General features: G+C 37.9%; 1 protein-coding gene across 3 annotated transcripts in view; it reads left to right on the top strand.

Moving 5' to 3' along the window:
- SGCE (sarcoglycan epsilon) overlaps positions 1–4,463 on the top strand; it is a 72,681-nt gene extending 68,218 nt beyond the window's left edge. For 2 of the 3 annotated variants that reach the window (XM_025290862.2, XM_025290863.2), the window contains 2 exons: positions 1,387–1,430; positions 2,297–2,379. In XM_025290862.2, the coding sequence (XP_025146647.1) occupies positions 1,387–1,430; positions 2,297–2,364 (112 nt within the window). In that variant the 3' untranslated portion in view covers positions 2,365–2,379. Of the gene's footprint in view, positions 1–1,386; positions 1,431–2,296; positions 2,380–4,263 lie in introns of those variants that run through there. The other variant, XM_044946441.1, reaches the window with a different exon arrangement.
- The last annotated feature ends 14,135 nt before the right edge of the window (positions 4,464–18,598 follow it).

Genomic DNA, 18,598 nt, shown 5'->3' with positions numbered 1-18,598 from the left:
ATATGAAAATGAGTGGGTGAATGTGTGTCAGTGAACATGTACGTTACATTAATCTTTTTAAGTATCTTCATTTTTGTATGTGTTCATTCAAATGTTGTATGCTTACTGCTAGGGGTACTATACAAAATAGGAACATTCTCATTGTTAAGGCACTTTGGGGCAATTAAATATTAAGTGAGGAGAAGAACAATGACAACATGTGTATGAAAGCATGCTGAATGGTAACCTAATTGGGGAAGGAATGCTTGGAGAGGACAGAGGCATAGAAGAGGTGGTACTTGAGATGTTACTTTATAAATTGAAAGTAATAAGTTAAATATTTTAATTAACATTCCTTGTGGGATACTTTAAATTATGGGAGTAACAAGAGGCCACTCTAACAAATTTTGGGTTGAGTTTGCAAGGATAAATGAGGGCTAGTTGGCGGCAAGAGGTAACAGAGGCCATGGTGGTGGTTCCGTTTCCAGCAGTGCAGGGAGGGCTCCATATAGGAGCTAGGTATGTTGGGTTGGACTTCTGTACCACACTAAGAAACCTGAAACTTAATTCACAGGTAGGTATAAGGAAATAATGAAATGTGTTCATTTGAATGACATAGTCAGATTTGTGCCTTGGAGGATCGTCTGGCTGCAATGTGCATAGTAAATGATGCGGAAGCAAGAACGGGAATGAGGAAACAATTCAGATCAGTTGCAAAAACCCAAATGAGAAATGGTGATGGCTTCCACCAAGGCAGCAGTAGAGATGGGGAGATGTGAACAGATTCACAGGAGGCTGAGGAGACTCATGAAGGGTTCCCAAGTGATTGGATGTGGGGACTGAATGAGGGGGGAGAGTGAGTGAGGATTTCTGTACTTTTGACTTGTCCAGTTGGTGGATAGCCAGTGTCATTTCCTGGAAGTTGAACGGAGGAGCATGGACTTGGCACAGTGATTGAAGATGGTGATACATGTTCTGTGAGTGTGTACATGTGATCTAGACCTGGATCTGAAAGTGTACAGGTTATAGGCACGCAGCCAGGAGTCCCTGTGTTCACATCTTTATCTACCACTTCCTAGCTATGTAGCCTTGAACCTCAGCCTACTTCCTCATCTGTAAATTGGGAAAAATAATATTGATACCTACCTCCTTGTGTTCTTATGAGATAGAGTTTAACAGGTAGCAGAAACTCCTTGAATCTTATCAAATATTGTTATTATTCATCTTTCTCAGACCTTGGTTTCCTCATCCATAAACTTGTGAGGGTTGGGGGACCATGTTTGTGCTGGATTAGATGATTTCTGGGGTCCTTTCTAGCTATGAAGTTTTTCATTCTAATGTGTCTGCTCTCTGTTTACATGTGTGTGAATAAAAATAGTTTTACTAAAAAATGTTCATCATTTCTAGGAACTTGCCACATCAGACTCAGATTCCCCAACAGCAGACTACAGGTGAGTACTAAAAATAGTAAGTTGATGTTTATGAATGAAGCTAATAGATTAAAAGATTGTTTTAGTAGTAGATAATTTATGAAGCTTTAGCTCTACCAAGTAAGGCAAAACAGTCGTGTCATTCTTTAATCAGAGTTAGAACCTCAGGATAATAGCTTAGATTATTGCATAGATTGGCATCAGAGTGATAAACACAGCGTAAATGATCTTAAAGCAAAAGCATCCATGGAGGTCCTGTCTAATTAAGGAAGGCTGAATAAAATCCCCTTCCTTCAGCGAAGCTCCCTATTCTTCCCCTTGGTATGAAAGATTCTTAGCTTGGATGCTTCCAGGATTTGTCTCAGTAAGTGAGCAGCTTGAAACTGACTCTTACAAAAGAAAACCATTGTGGCTAATCAGTGAGGCTTCAGGGGGATAAAGGAGAAATGGTTGGCCTGGTTTTAATGCAGCTTTAAAAAGCTGTTATAACATGACCAATAACAAGATGGCGGACAATTCTCCCTGTTGCCCTAAGACTTGCTTTCTTTAAGTTTATTTCTTTCAAGTGTCCCTAAAAATTTTCCACAGCCAATTATTTCATTCATCTCTGTACCAAGTAGATAACTTATTCATGATTGTCTTCTAATTAGTGGTTGATTCCTAGTTCTAATTGCCAAGCAACCAGTAATGCCTTTGTAGCTCTTTTGGAAAAGCAAGAGAAGTTTTAAAACTGTAAGTTGGATGTGGAATTCTGAGTATGAATAGTGGTATTGTGGTGGGGAAGCTATTAAGTAAGTCTCGTTAAAACTTTAGGCACATATAGAAAATCTGTGCATATTTTCATTCAAAAAATTATCTTCTCTATTAATGCTTTCGGGGAATTTAAGGAGATTTTCGTTTGACAACTTTTCAAAGATTTGAGGCAAGTATAATGAAGTTGTTCATCAGATTTTAAGTATGAGATAACGTTTATATGAATTTTCCCCAGAGTTTTGATTGCTGTGTTTTAATTAAATGTTAACATGTTTCAACAAGACTGTTCAATATATTGATGCAGTGATTCTATTGTGTGAGCGTTCAGGTGATTGATGAAGGAACAAACTGCTATAAATGTGCCTAAAGAGCAAAGAATTAAATGAGTCCTTACTACCACTAATTTCATGACTTTTTTTCAAGAGATAAAATTTTAAAAGAGTATTTCTACAATGAAAATGCTAGAACTTCTTCCTCATAGGCTTCAATCTCTCCTAAGATGTCTTTCCTCTGTTTCTTAATTATTTCAGACAAGGAATGAAGGAAGACAATATCTAGAAAAATAGTAAATAGTTCTTTTGAATATATACAAAATCTAGATTTTACTTCTCTCCCCTCCCATTGGGGGAAATAAGGAAACCTAAGTATATGATGTTAGAGAGGTTTATTTAGTAGTTGTATAAATTTTTAGCAAGTAGACTTATTAGCTTGCTACGTTTTAGTAATAGGCACCATTTCCAAATAAAAAGACAATTTATGCCTGAGCAAGTGTTATAAGAACCAGTGAATTTCCCTAGGGGGATTTTAGGTTTTTCAGCCTAATTTTCTAAGTTATTTTTCTAAAACAGGTTTTGGGAAACAAGCATTTTGCTTGAGTCAGGAAAGCTTTCATCTCCTTTTTAGTTAACACTATAGCCTATTACCTTCTTGTTTTCTTATATTTTTCTGTTATTTGGGGTATATTATTGCACCATCTCTTCTTGGTTATTTTCGACTTGTTCTCGTTTTCAGTGAGTCCCCAAAGTACCTAAATGCTAAAGGGAGAGAAACCACCCTAGCATCTTATATAATTATGATAGATTGTTGTGTTTCTTCCTCTGATAAATGTAACACCAAATAGACTTGTGACTCCTGGAGAGAAGAGCTAAATGGGCACGTTACACTCCTTACTCCCTTTCTATTCATTTGAATGAAAAAATAAAGTTTGTTTCTCAATTTTATCCCATTCTGTGTGCACGTGCGTAGATTCAGTGCTATGGATGTGTCAAAATTTTCACGGGCACAACTTCCCTGTCCCTGCATCCCGGTTATCTTAGTATCACGAGGAGGCAACACCGTTTGTGCAGGGTTTACATAATTTGCTTTTTGCAAGTACCTCAAAGCATTATGTTGGTATCACAGTTTTCTTTATGAAGGTAATTTAAGCACAGTGTTTATCTCTTGGATATCAAGATATTTTATTTGAGCTTCCTCTATGGAATTTGCCAATGGAGAGTGTATTTTGAAGTTTGTTTTCTTTAGTTAGTTGTTTTCTCTTAAAAGATCATCAGAACTTTAAGAAATGAATTAACTGCTAGGGTTGTAATCCTGCACTTACGCGCTGGCTCAGATAATAGAGCAGTTAAGAGCTGACAGTAAGTAGTATTACCATTTAGACCAGCCGAAGCCATCAGTTCTGACGTCCCTTCAGATTCTCTCATTTTCTCTGTCCTTTCTACCCACATGATTTTTTCTAAAGAGCTGTGATTAAACGATGCAGTCATACATCCCACAGTCAGAACCCATTCTTTTTGTTTATTGTGGGAGGAATTTTCAGACCATACCTTTTGAGAAATATAAAACATTATAACTTTGACTCAAGAGTGAAAGTCGTTCAGTCATGTCCGACTCTTTGCAACCCCGTGGACTATACAGTCCATGGAATTCTCTAGGACAGAATACTGGAGTGGGTAGCCTTTTCCTTCTCCAGGAAGGAGAGGACTAATTTAGACTATAATTATGTTAAGAAGATAGAAAATTACACCTTGCCATAATTTGTTTTACTCAAAGTTTAAAAGTTGTCCATGTCTAACTCACACTCATTCATTCTTACATATTGCAGGTAAATGGTATTCCTGAAGAAAGAAAACTAACCGAAGCGATGAATTTGTAATCAGATAATATAGCACTTTTGCGTGTGTGAGTGCTCAGTCACTGAATTGTGTCCAACTCTTTGGGACCCCATGGAATGTAGCCCACCAGGTTCCTCTGTCCATGGGGTTTTCCAGGCAAGAATACTGGAGTGAGTTGCCATACCCTCCTCCAGGAAATCTTCCTGACCCAGGAATTGAACCCATATCTCCTGCATTGCAAGTGGATTCTTTAGCACTTAAGCCACCTGGGAAGTCTTAATATAGCACTTTTATTTTTTTCTCTCTTCCAATAATGCATGAGCTTTTCTGACATATGGTATGCATGTTGACAGTACTAAGTATATACCAAATAATATACAGTATAACATTCATTTTACTAATTTTTTTTGTACTTAAGGCATTTTTGACAATTTGTAAAACATTGATGACTTTATATTTGTTACGATAAAAAGTGATCTTTAAAATAAATATTATTAATGAAGCCTGATGTGTGGCAAAATTTACTTCAGAAACTATTTGATAGCCTCCTGTATAGTAGGAATCTTTTATTGCTAGGAACAGGTTCACTTATTTATTCTTTATTTAATGAGATTTTTATTAAGCACTTCCTGTAATATATAAATGTATGCTCTTGTGTTCCAAGTGAGTAACACATTTACTTAAATAGCATTGTGTCCTGTAAAGCTTATTCTTTTATATACTGCTTCTTGGAGTGTTTTAGGGTAAACGTGGTTCTTTGGATCTGACAGTTCAGATCTACAGTTCATGAAGGGCTGCCCAGACTGCATATTTACCCTGACTCTATAATCACATGTTTGGTTTTAGAAGCGTGCCAGGAGTTGTTGCTCAAAAAGAGAACAGTTGCCTGCTGATGATGACATGAATTAGCTCCAAAACCCCAGGATCTCCTGTGGTAACACTACTTTCAAGGCTTAGCAGAGTGTCTTTATAACATATTGGCCTGCTTCATGCATCGTGGACACTATCAGATCAGTGTGTCCATCAGACAAGCTCAGAGGCTGTCTGGGAAACCTTGTGGTCTAGACCATCTGGAAAATCTCCTCTTAATCTGCTCTGGGCAGATTTCTGTATTACCTATTAATTAATTGCTCAGAGGTGCACAAATGCTATGTAAATCTGATTCCAGAATCCAAAAAGATTCCCTATCAATGTTGTGTGCAACGACTTGTCTTCCACTTAGGGGGGCATACTCTATCATGTCCTTGACATTGAAACTTCTCCTCCCAAGCACACCTTCCTGGGACTTAACAGAGAATGTGGTGTTGGTGGTTTAGTCATGAATCATGTCTGATTCTTACAACTCTATATGGATGGCTACTCTGTCCATGGGATTTCCAGGCAAGAATGCTGGAGTGGGTTGCCATTTCCTTCTCTAGGGGATTTTCCCTACCCAGGGATTGAGCCTGCATCTCCTGTGTCCCCTTCATTGGCAGGTGGATTCTTTACCACTAGCACCACCTGGGAAGCCCTGGGCACTCATGAGTCAGCTACAGTTTGTGTTACAGTTTTCCCTCCAATGGCTAGCGAAAGGGTAGGGTACATAAGGTTGAGTGTTTGCCACAATCTAATGGACAGAAAAAGGCAGGGATGGTATCTTATTCACATTTCACAAAATTAAAATGTTACTTATGTTTTATTGAAACCTTACCACGTTATTAATAAATCTCATGTTTTAAAAGATTGTACATGGGCAACAAGGATTTCCGTGGTTAGATCATCTCACTTTATGTTCCATTAATAGGCTGCAGTTCATCGTAGGTAATTTATCACGTAGTTTTCATATTGATGTTTATATTTGTTAATATCGTGGCAGCGATGGTGGTGTGCTGCTTGGATCTTCTTTCAGGAAAGAATTTGCCATTCAGCTGCGAGGAGAGTGGTTAGCTGAGAGCTTCCAGTTGTTAGCACCTTCGGGATCCGCTTTTGGCCTTTGAACAAAGGCAGAGCCTTCCTGGGCAGTTGCCCTCTAGCCATAACTGAGCATGGTCTGAGTCCTAGGGCCTGGTGTGTGTGTGTGTGTGTGTGTGTGTGTGTGTGCGTGCATGCGTGCGCACCCGCGCTCAGTCATATCTGACTCTTTGCGACCCCATGGACTGTTGCCTGCCAGGCGCCTCTGTCCATGGGATTCTCCAGGCAAGAATACTGGAGTGGGAAATCTTTATTTTTGAGCTTTCTATTGGATTGCCTGTGACTGTCAGATGTATGGTGTGGTCAGATGACCTCCTTCCCAATCCTGCTTCCTCTCCACCCCCTTTCCTTTCAGAGATGTCAGATTCCCATCATTGGGTTGAAGATTTTCCTTGCCCAGTTCTGCTTCAATCCCCTCTTAACTGTCACAGGTTTGGTCCTAATAAACATTTGAACTTGCAGTTCCATTTCAGCATCTACTTTCCAGAGGCTCCAACTGATCTTTATGATACTTCTTTACATTCCCAATCACAAATGTGGATCAATGGTTCAAAACTGGCTCACTGAAGAAAAAAAGTGATAAAAAGATAAGCACCTTATATAGGTACACATACTATAATTCAAAACAATGCCATGGACGTAAGAAATGATTAGGGCTCCCATTGAAAATATAGACTATAAGTCTCTACATACTGGAATACATGATTTTTGGTGCAGATTTTACATCAAAGAAGCCCAAACAGAAAAGTGCCAGCCTTAAAAGTGGATTTTATTGGGTCAGAAATCTGTTCCCTCAATAACTAGTTTGTTGTCTGTTTTGACTAATGTCTGTTTTTGCATCCTTTTCAAACAATACATAATTCCTTTTTAATAAACCAATTGGGAATGAAACTGATTGAATTTATAGGTAAATTCAACACAGAAGTAGTGGATTAGCTTGGTTTTCCCCAGAACAGGCCATTCATTTTGGGAGGTAATCCCAGGAAGCCAGAGTATAGAAGCAGAAAGGGTTGAGGAGGTTAGGAAGACAGTGAAGGGTATGTCATTGGCTCTGGCTATTCTGGAAAGCATAACTCAGTCCTACTGGGATCCTCTAGTGAACTGTGTAGCATGAACCTTGGAATTTTCCCACCACGTGACAGAAGGTTTAGACTTTCCATTCACCGATTCACCATCTTGAAGTTGAGTTGCTCTGGGGGGCATTAACTCCCCCTGCACTTGTGGGCTCTGGCTGGGTGAGATGCTGGTGCTCTAGAGAAAAACCTGGGGCAGACCAACTCACAGATGCTATGGACACTGGAGGTGAGAAACTCAGAAAGCTGAATGAGCTTTTCGCAAAATGTCTTGATCAAGGATTGTTGACAGGGTTTAAAGGCAATTATTATCACTAGTACTTATTAGCTGACATTTCAGTCCACGGTCTTGCACGACATGCCAATTAACTTGTGGTATACATGAGAGTCATATGTAAGGGAGAATTGCCTGATCGGTTTTTGCTCTATCTTTGAGGTCTCATGCCTCGATTTTCACGTAGGATTGATTTTCACGTAGGGAAAAGATTACATTGTGAATTGTGTTGATGTGACAAACATATCCCGAAATCAATGTCTTAACACTGTGAAAGTTTACCGTTCAGTCACATGAGAGCCCACCACCCCTATGTCAGCCTTGCTCCGTGCATGTATGATTTGGAACACGTGATATCCAGGACTTCTATGGAATAGGAAATGAAAGCCAAAAGGTCTCGTGGATTGTTTGTAAGAGATGGGCTTCGAAATGGCTTCTATCCCTCTTATCTGTACTCTACTGGCTGGTAATATCTTATTACCCAGACATAATTGCCATGGACGCTGGGAAATACAGTCTTCCTGTTTACTCAGGAAGAAAAGCTGGTGTGATAAACACAAGCGCTGTCCCACAGATGTGGACTGGACACAGCATGTGATCAGTGCTCATGGACTAACAGCTATGTGTGAAAATGAAGCACATACGCAGGTAAGTAGTTCTGCCATCCCGGTGACCTAATTTGTCAAATAGCATTTTTAATTCAGTGGGATTAAAAACAAGAAAGAAACTGCCTAGGTATAAAAATCAAGCTAAAAAAACACATTTTGGAGAAATACTGCATTGAATTATTGTAGAAAAATATGTGATTTTAAGTTCACAGTCCTTATCTGCTATTTCCAAATCCTAAGATACCAATTTTTTAAATAGCTTCATAGAAAATCCATTTAATGATAGAACTTGACCTGAACAAAAATAGGAATGCTTATCCTTCTCAATCCTACTTGGTATGAGTCTTTGCTATAGGAAGTTTAACATTTATTATATGGTATTGCCCTTACCCTATTGACTATGTTACATAATATAAGGAACATACCTTATATTAATTGCACTTAAAGAATCTTAATATTAAAATATACCTCTTCTCAAGAGTTTTCAGTAATGTACTGTGGACTTACATCAGTAATTTTATAAATAATATATTTAATGACTTTTGTATGACAAGTTTATTTTTATTGCCTAAATTTGGGGGTCCATGTATGTGTCTAAAGCAAATTAAGTACTAAAACAATAAGGCAAGATTGAGATAAATTTGTCTAACAATAATATATTTTCCTGTTCCTTTTTTCCCCCTCAAACCATCTCAGAATTTCTTATTGGATTTGGTATCAGGTCATTTCATTCATTCATTCAGTGAATATTTATTTAGGATCTGTTATGTTCTGGGCATGGACTTACGCTTGGTAAATAAGATGGACATAATGTTACGAAAGACAATAAACAAAGTCTAGTACAGTGTCTGGCGCTAGTTGGTGTTAAATAAATATTTGTTGAGGGAATTAATCTAATGTTAATAAGTAAAGGCTGTGAAGGTTAAAGCAGTGTTGCAATAGGGAATGAAGAAGGGAGATGCTTAGATTAAATGATGAAAATAGGTCTATCTTAAGGGAAAAATTTAAGATAAAATTGGAAAGATGATCACATGCCAGTCACGCTTAGCATTTGTATCAGATGAAATAGCATGAAAATGGACCCAGAACACCTTCTTAAGCCAGAAAATTTTTAAGTGTCCAAAGAATAATGGAGGTTTACCAAAGAGAATTCAGGAGCCAGCTGGAAGGGGCTCATGGCCGTATATAGGACCATTTGGGTAACAAAATTAGTATAGTAATATATTATAAACTATAGATCAGAGTCCCTGAATCCATACTGATAAAAAATGAGTGACTGCATGCATGCATGGATGAATAAATGCCTCATTACAGTAGAATATCAACTAATGTAGAAGATAATGATGGCATTAACAAATCATCATTTTGGAACCACCACAGAGGTAACTGTTTAACACAAGAATCATAGATAATTAAGTAGAAACCAAGATCTGGATACTAGCTATTCTAGGGTATCATTGCTTCTGAGTCCTCCCAATGAACACAGCTAGAAAATATGTAGATGTATATATGTACACACACACATCTTCTCTATCTCTATAGTAAAATAGGATGTTTACATAGTCTCAAAATATCTCCCTATAATGTAATGATTAAGTACTATATTAGTTTCCTGAAGCTGCTGTAATATAGTATCAAAATCTGGGTGGCTTAAGACAACAGAATTTTCTGTCTCACAGTTCTGCAGGCTAGCAGCTGAAATCCACATGCCAGCAGGGCCATGCTCCTTCCACAACCTTAGGGGAGACTCCTTTCCTGCTTCTTTCTAGTTTCTGGTGGTTTGCTGGCTATCTTGGCATTCCTTCCTTGCAACTGCATCCCTTCAATCTCTATCATCACATGGCATTCTCTCCTTCTGAGTCTGTGTCTTTTCTATTCTTCTCATAAGGACACCAAATCGGATTAAGGGCTGACTCTATTTCAGTGTGACTTCTTAACTATTACATCTGCAACAACCTTATTTCCAAATAAATTCACTTCTGAGGTGCTGGGAGTTAGGACTTCACCATAACTTTTTACTTCCCCACATTTAATGTATTGATTGTCAAAATGCTTTGAAGAAGGTAAGACCAAACTGTTTCTTGTTTAGTTGCTAAGTCGTGTCCAACTCTCTGCAACTCCATGAGTTGTAGCTCATCAGGCTCCTCTGTCCTTGGGATTTCTCGGGCAAGAATACTGGAATGGGTTGCCATTTCCTTCTCCAGGAGATCTTTCTGACCCAAGGATCAAACCTGTGTTTCCTGCATCGGCAGGCAGATTCTTTGCTGCTGAGCCACCAGGGAAACACAGCCCAATACCAAGCTATACTCCAATAAGAAAAAAAAAGATTATAATATCAATTTACACCCTAATCCATGCAAAGGCTAGTTGGCAAAGATGACAATAATGATAATATTCATTGCTACTATTGGTTCTAATTAATATATATAATTTTTACACATAAGATTGTTTATTGCAGCAAAATTTTGAAAGTATTTTTAATACCACAAATGAGAGATTGAATTGTGGTACTTTGCTACAACCATTTAAAAGAATGTAGATTGACAAAGCAATCTTCTTAAAAAATTCTTTTTAACTTTGTATTGGAGTATAGCAGATTATCAACGCTGTGATATTTTCAGGTGGACAGCAAAGGGACTAAGCCATACGTATGCATGTATCCATTCTCCCCCAAACTCCCCTCCCATCCAGGCTGCCACCTAACATTGAGCAGAGTTCCTGTGCCATACATTAGGGCCTGTTGGTTATCCATTTTAAATGTGGTAGTGTGTACATGTTGATTCCAGCTTATCTAACAATTCCTTCCACCCATCCTTCCCCCCAGCAACCTGTAAGTTTGTTCGCTAATTAATATTTGTTTGATTACCATTAAAGACGAACATTTTTTACACAGTGTTCTGGCCATCTTGTTTTTTCTTCTTACTGTATAACAGAAACCACACATAGTATTAAATTTGCAATCTTAACTGTTTCTCACTGTACAGTTCGATCATGTTAACTGTATTCACATTGTGCAACAGGTTTCTGGAACGTTGTCATCATCCAAAATTGAAACTGTATAATCATTAAAGACTAATTTCTCCTCCCCCTTGTCTCAGTCTTTGGCAACTACCTTTCTACTTTCTATTATGATTTTTGACTATTTCATGTTAATGGAATAATATAGTATCTGTCCTTTTATGACTGGCTTATTTCAGGTAGCCTAATGTCCTTGAAGTTCCTTCTTGGTGTAGCATAGGACAGGATTTCCTTCTTTTTTTAAAGTAGCCTAATATTTCATTGTATATCTATATCACATTTTCTTTATCCATTCATCTGTTGATAGACATTTGATTTGCTTCTACCCCTTGGCTATTGAAAATAATAGAGCAGTGAATAAGTGAATATGGATATGTAAATATCTCTTCAATATCCTGCTTTGATCAATTTATCTTAACAATAACCTTGGCAAAAAGCAGTAACTTTACTGTTAAAAAAAAAAGTCTGAAAGACAATTTGAACCAAGCTATTAAAGTTACCATGACCAGTAATTAATGGAACAAGTTGATACCACATGCTTCCAGAAAGAATGCAACAAAAGAACCACCATTTGTGTGATATTCTTGCCAAAAATGCCTATCCTAAATCTAGACAAGAAGAAACATCTGGTAACACTGAAATGAGGGATGTTCTATGAAATAACTGGCCTTATTGTTCAAAAGTATCAAGCTCATTGATATATATATCTGAGGAACTCGAGATTAAAAGAGACTAAAGAGACATTACAACCAAATGCAATGTGTATCTTGAGCTGGAATTCTCAGCTCTTTTAGAAAATAAATTTTATAGCTAGAGAGAGAGATATATACATAGAAATAAAAATTCAAGTGTGATAAAATATTACTGTTTTATAAATTAAGTATGAATTTGAGTATGTGGTAAAGTTATACTGTATTTAAAATGCTTTGCAAATCTGAAATTATCTCAAAATAAAAATTCTTAAAGATAGCACTAACTAAAATGTTAAGAACGGATAAAAGAACAAGGGGTTAAATGTAGAGGAAAGAGGAGCAACTTTTGAGAATGCAGATGAGGAAGCAAAAACAGAACTATTTGTCTTTGAGAAATATTTTGTATATAAAACTGATGAGATTTGTTGAAGACTTGAAAATGTGGGGAAAGGAGGAACAAAAATAATTTCTGGAGCTTTGTCCTAGTTCTTGGGTATATTTTTTTATGTACTGAGTTTGAAAAGGTTGAGCAAAGAATATATGTCAAGGATAAAACCAAGAGTTTAGTTTTGAAATGTTTTTTTCCTAATTACAAAGGACAGACAGCTCTTACCAGTGCAAAGAGCAAGGTTAGACATGCTGTCTCAGGAATTTTCTATGCCATTTGCCAAATTTTTGTGTATATAAGTTGGTGGTAAGCCCCTGAAACAAATTCTATTGGCTATCACAGATAGTGAAACGTTAACTGGACATGTATACTGAAGTGTGGTAATGTCTATTTCAGCCCAAAGTGTTCAAAGGTTCTGTTATGGATATAGATAATGAAGTCCAGGGGTCCTGTTTCAGGTGAATGTGTAACATGGGGCTATCTTAGACAAACCTAAAGCAGAACAAACACATTTCAAAAGTAAATAGTTATGGCTTCATTTGTCTGTGGGGATTCCTCATCTGTGAAAATTATTGAAAAATTGAAGTGAATAATTAAAATGGATTCCTGTTAGTATTCAGGGATCTGAATATTAAGATCATGAACCACAGGCCAAGCTAGGTCGTTAGGGTCATCTCAATGAATTCTTCATTGGCTGTGCATGGAATCTCTGGTGAGACACCAGTGTCTCTGGTGCTACAGCTATCAGATAATCATGGATTAGATATACATATGAGATGTTTCTTAGAAGAGCTTGGATCTATCATGATGACAAATTCCACATCAGGGTGACTCACAAGCCTATTTTGTGAGAAATGACAAGTGCTTAAATTGTTTAAAATGGGTTGGAAGTTGTATGCTTCAACTAGATTATGCTAAGTATCTTATTTCTTGATGTGTCATTTATCTACTGCTACAGTTCTGCTGTGTAACAAATTACCCTCAAAATGATAAGCATTTTTGGGCTCACTTTGAGCCAACCATTTAGGCTGGGTTTTATTAGACGTTTCTTCCAGTCTCAGTTAAATTTCCTCATGTGTTGTGGTGCTGACTGACTACTGATCTAGGATGGCCTCAACTGGTACGGTGGGAAAGCTTGGTTTCCTCCAAGTTTATTTCATTTAATTGGGCGTTTTTATTCATGGGCATTTTCTCATAGCATGGCAGAAACACAAAAAGGTTAGCAGAAAATGTACTTCTTTCAAGCCACACTTTGTGACACAGTTTCTAATATGTCATTTGTCAAAACAAGTAAACTGATTGAGCCCTAACTCAGAGTAGGAGAAGAATATGATTACCCCTATAAGATTACAGGCGTACTAAATATGGTACAGTTATTAACTGGGGCCATTAATATAATCAATCTACCATAGTCTGCACACTGACTCTGAATGTTTATGTTCCTTTCACATGCAAACTATACTAAGCCCCTTTCCAGGCTCCAAATTCTCATCCTAATACAGCAACAGACTTAAAGTACAAGCTTTGATGATCTACATCAGATGTAAATGCTTCTCCTTGGGTGTGGCCCTTCTTGATATGAAGATATACTAAACTGAGTAATTGGTCTCATTTCCATAGTTTCTCATAGAATGATGAGATAGAGACTTGATAAATACAATGGGTACTTCTTTTTAAAAGACGGAAGCATTGGAGACATATAATAAATGGTTTGTTTTCAATCACTATATAGAAATTATCATACACTTAACAGCTTAGAACAACACAATCATCTCACAGTTTCCATGAGTCAAGAGTCTGGGTATGGATTAGGTGAGGCCTCTGCCCAGGGTCTCACCAGGCTGAACTCAGGGTACTGGCCTGGCTATGATCTCGTTTGAGACTCAGGGTGCTCTTCCAAGCTCATGGGAAGAATTCAGTTCCTTGTGGTTGTAGTACTGAAATCTCTGCTCTCTTGGTGGATATAGGTTGGAGACCCTCTCACTTCCTCAATTTTACTCCCAGTTCCTTGTCCCTTGCATAGTTATTCACAATGTGGTATTTCCTTTTTCAAGGTCAGCAGGAGAACCTCTCTCATTTTGAATCTCTCTCTTTAGGAATGGCTCAGACATTATTTTAAGGGCTCACTTAATTAGGTCAAACTTGAGGACAATCACTTTTTCAATGAACTAAAAGTCAACTGGTTAGTTACCAAATCACACCCTTTTATTAGTCCCCTCTATACTCAATGAGAGGGGATTATACAGGGTATAATTACATCAAGTATGAATAATGGAAGTTATCTTAAAATTCTACCTATTACAGTCCTTCCACTAGTTCCCAAAGATTCATGTCCTTTCCCAACATTTGCTCCTTTCCTAGGGGCAATATTCCCAGGAATATCATCCTGTTATAAAATCTGTTTAAAGTTAAAAAAAAAAAAAAAAGAAAAAATCTCATCATCTAAGTTTGAATTTCATGATGTTATCAGCTCCAAGTCCAAAACTTCATTATAAAGCATTATTTAAAAAAGATGCAAATAAGGCTCAGGGATGCCATCTATTAAGTGAAGCTCTTGAAGTCTGATTTCTCTTAACCTATGACCCTGTGAAACCAAAGAAACAAGTTATTATCCCCCACCACACCTTGGCTACAATGGTGAGAGAAGTGTAGGATAACAGTTATCAACATTCTGGCTCAAAAGGGTGAGAAAATAGTAGATTAAAAGGAAACATTGGTCCATTAACAGTCCTGAAATCCAGCTGGGCAAATGTTTTTTCTTATATTAGGTCTCAAGAATTGGGAAAAATCGTATGTGACTCTTGCTTTCATCTGAAGACATTCATCTGAGTCACTCATTCTAATTTCGTGAAAGATATTTGAATCACTTATTCTAATGTCATGAAAGCTAGCATGTATTATCCAGAGAAGGCAATGGCAACCCACTCCAGTACTCTTACCTGGAAAGTCCTGTGGATGGAGGAGCCTAGTAGGCTGCAGTCCATGAGGTCGCTAGAAGTCGGACACGACTGAGCGACTTCACTTTCATTTTTCACTTTCATGCATTGGAGAAGGAAATGGCAACCCACTCCTGTGTTCTTTCCTGGAGAAGGGACAGGGGAGCCTGGTGGGCTGCCGTCTATGGGGTCACACAGAGTCGGACACTATTGAAGCGACTTAGCAGCAGCAGCAGCATGTATTATTAGCCTGCTTCTTGCCAGTAGAATTTGGGAGTGTGTGGGAGGTACTAAACAATTTCCTTTAAATTTTATCTTTACCTTTTCTCAAGAACTTAATGGACTTTCCATGGATCTCATGGAGATCAACTTCAGTAGACAAAAGCCAGATCCCTAGACTTTTGAGCTAATTCCTTCTCTGTCTTTGATAAAGATATCCTCTATATCTCATTTCCTGCTGAGATGGCCAAGGGACAGCGCTTTTATGTTTCTTTGAGGCCCTGTGGTTTGATTGGAAAGATCTGGGAGGCACACCCTTACTTTCTTGCAGTGGTCATTTATGTGACTGAATACATTTAAAATTTTTTTAATTTTTTCTTTTTTAGGAAAGCAAAGGGTGGTGTACAGTATAGGACAGCACAAGACTTGGAAGTAGACACATGAGTTTAACTGTTTTTACTCTCCTCACTAGCTGTGTGAGTTTCCATGAAATAGGGGTCTCTGTTCCCTTAGCCGTAAAAAGGGCAGGATGAGCATCCTCTGGGGTGGGGAGAGGATGCTTGTCATGTGTTGGTAAAGAGTATAGAAACTGCTTCCCTGAGTTCAAATCCCAGCTCAGCCACCAATTGGCCATGGGACCTCAGTTTCCTTTTTTTTTACCTTTGCCATTTTTAAAAGAAAAAAAAATGGTTTTTTTTTTAAGTTGGCTGAGCTGAGTCTTACTGCTGTGCATAAGCGTCCTCTAGTTGTGGTGAGTCGGGGCTGCTGTCTGGATGAGGTGGCTTCTATCGTTGTGGAGCATGGGCTCCAGGGTGCATGGTTATGGGGTACAGGCTTAGTTGCCCCGTGGCAGGTGGAAACTTCCTGGACCAGGGACTGAACCTCTGTCCCCTGCATTGGCAGGTGGATTCTTAACCACTGGACTACCAGGGAAGTCCTGTGACCTCAGTTTTCTTACTTGAAGGGACAAGAGGATATGCAAGCAATACCGACTTTAGAGGTCCAATTGTGTGAATCAGAGACGTTTGACCATTTGGCTCATCCACCTTTTTCCTTATGCCACACTTTTGGTAGCCATTTCTGTCTCTAGGCTTTTTTTGTCACCTAGAGAGGCTAGAATTTCAAAAGTTAACTTTTAGTATATATTGTATATAATATTTCTTCCCTCAATTTCTCCTTGCTGTCATATTTAACTGTAGGCAAATCAGGAGTATCTTCAACAATTTTTCTTGAAAATCTCCTTGTCTATATATGAAAATTTATTGCTTGTGAGTTCCGTTTTCCACATTAGTTCAGGACACAATTTTTCTAAGCTTTCTGACACTACACAACAAGAATATATTTTCCTATAATTTCAAATAATCGATTCCTTATTATTGTTTTGAGCTCTCTGTAAACCCAGATTTACAGTATCTGTAAATAGTAGTATTTGTAAATCCAGATTTCTACTAAAAATCAGTTCCAGGAAATTGAGTCTTTTCCTATCGTGTTCCTCATAATTCTTTCTTCTTAAAAAAAAACTTTAAACAGAATTCTATACCCAGTTTTAAAAAAATGAGGATGTAATTAACATATTTCCAGATAAACAATAGCTGAGGGAGGCCTTTTTTTCTTAACCATTAAATATGCTTCCCTGGTGACTCGGTGGTAAAGAACACTCCTGCCAATACAGGAGACATGGAGTTCAATCCCTGGGTTGGGAAGATCCCCTGAAGGAAATGGCACCCCACTCCAGTATTCTTGCCTGGGAAATCCCATGGACAGAGGAGCCTAGTGGGCCACAGTCCATTTGGTCACAAAGAGTCAGACACAATTTAGCAAGTGAACATGCACGCACGTAAGAATGCTAAAAGGAATCCTTTGGGGTGTAATGAAAGGACATTCAATAGTAACTTGAAGCCGTATAAAGAAATAAAGATCTCCAATAAAGATAAATACATGGGAAAATTTAAAAGCCAGTGTTATTGGAATTTTGGTTTGTAACATAACTACACTTTTTCTTTTTCACATGATTTAAAGACAAATGCATAAAAATAATTATATAAATCTGTTATGTGACATAATAGTTAAAAACATAGTTTGTCTCATCAATAACATAAAGGAGGGTACTGCTATATAGCAGCAGAATTTTTGTATGCTATTGAAGGTGGTATCAATTCAAATTTAAATGTTAGGTGTGAGTCCTCTGGGGTGTGTGTGTGCTTGTGTGTGTTAGGAGTTTAGTCCTATCTGACTCTTTGCAACCCCATGGATTGTAGCCCGCCATACTTCTCTGTCCATGGAATTTTCCAGGCAAGTATACTGGAGGGGGTTGCCATGCCCTTCTTCAGGGGATCTACCCAACACAGGTATCAAATCCAGATACATTTCTGCATTGTGGACAGATTCTTTACTGTCTGAGTCACTAGGCAAGTCATGAGTCCTATGGTAACCACAAGGAAATATTTATACAATGTACACAAAGGAAATGAGAAAGAAATTAAAGAATTTTCACTTCAAAAAATCAACTAAGCACTGAAGAAGGCAGTGATGGAAGAATGAGGAGATAAAAGGTACATGATACGTTTAAAATAGTCCATGCTAAAGGAAATAAATCCTGAATATTCATTGGAAGGACTGATGCTGTAGCTGAACCTCCAATACTTTGGCCACCTGATGCGAAGAGATGACTTATTAGAAAAGACCCTGTTGCTGGGAAAGATTGAAGGCAAGGGGAGAAGGGGATGACAGAGGTTGAGGTGGTTGGATGACATCACTGACTCAATGCACATGAGTTTGAGCAAGCTCTGGGAGTTGGTGATGGACAGGGAAGCTTGGTGTGCTGCAGTCCATGGGGTCACAAAGAGTTGGACACTACTGAGTGACTGAACAACAACAAATATCTAAAACAGTGAACAAAATGTCAGAAGTAAGTCCTTTTATAAGTAATCACTTTAAAAGTTAAATGGATTAAACTCTTCAATCAAAAGTCAGAGATTGGCAGAATGAAAAATATTATTCAACTCTATACTGTATACAAAAAACTCACTTCAGATCTAATGACACACATAGGTTGAAAGTTGTCAACTGATTTACAGTCCGGGTGCCAAGAATGTTTAATGGGGAAAAGGACAGTCTTTGCAATAAATTGTGCAGGGAAAACTGGATGTTCACATGCAAAAGAATGA

Source organism: Bubalus bubalis, chromosome 8 (genome assembly GCF_019923935.1).
Source record: "Bubalus bubalis isolate 160015118507 breed Murrah chromosome 8, NDDB_SH_1, whole genome shotgun sequence".
NCBI classification, from domain to species: Eukaryota; Metazoa; Chordata; class Mammalia; order Artiodactyla; family Bovidae; genus Bubalus; species Bubalus bubalis.
The sequence above is the reverse complement of the archived record's forward strand: the minus strand, read 5'-3'. Positions and strand labels throughout refer to the sequence as shown.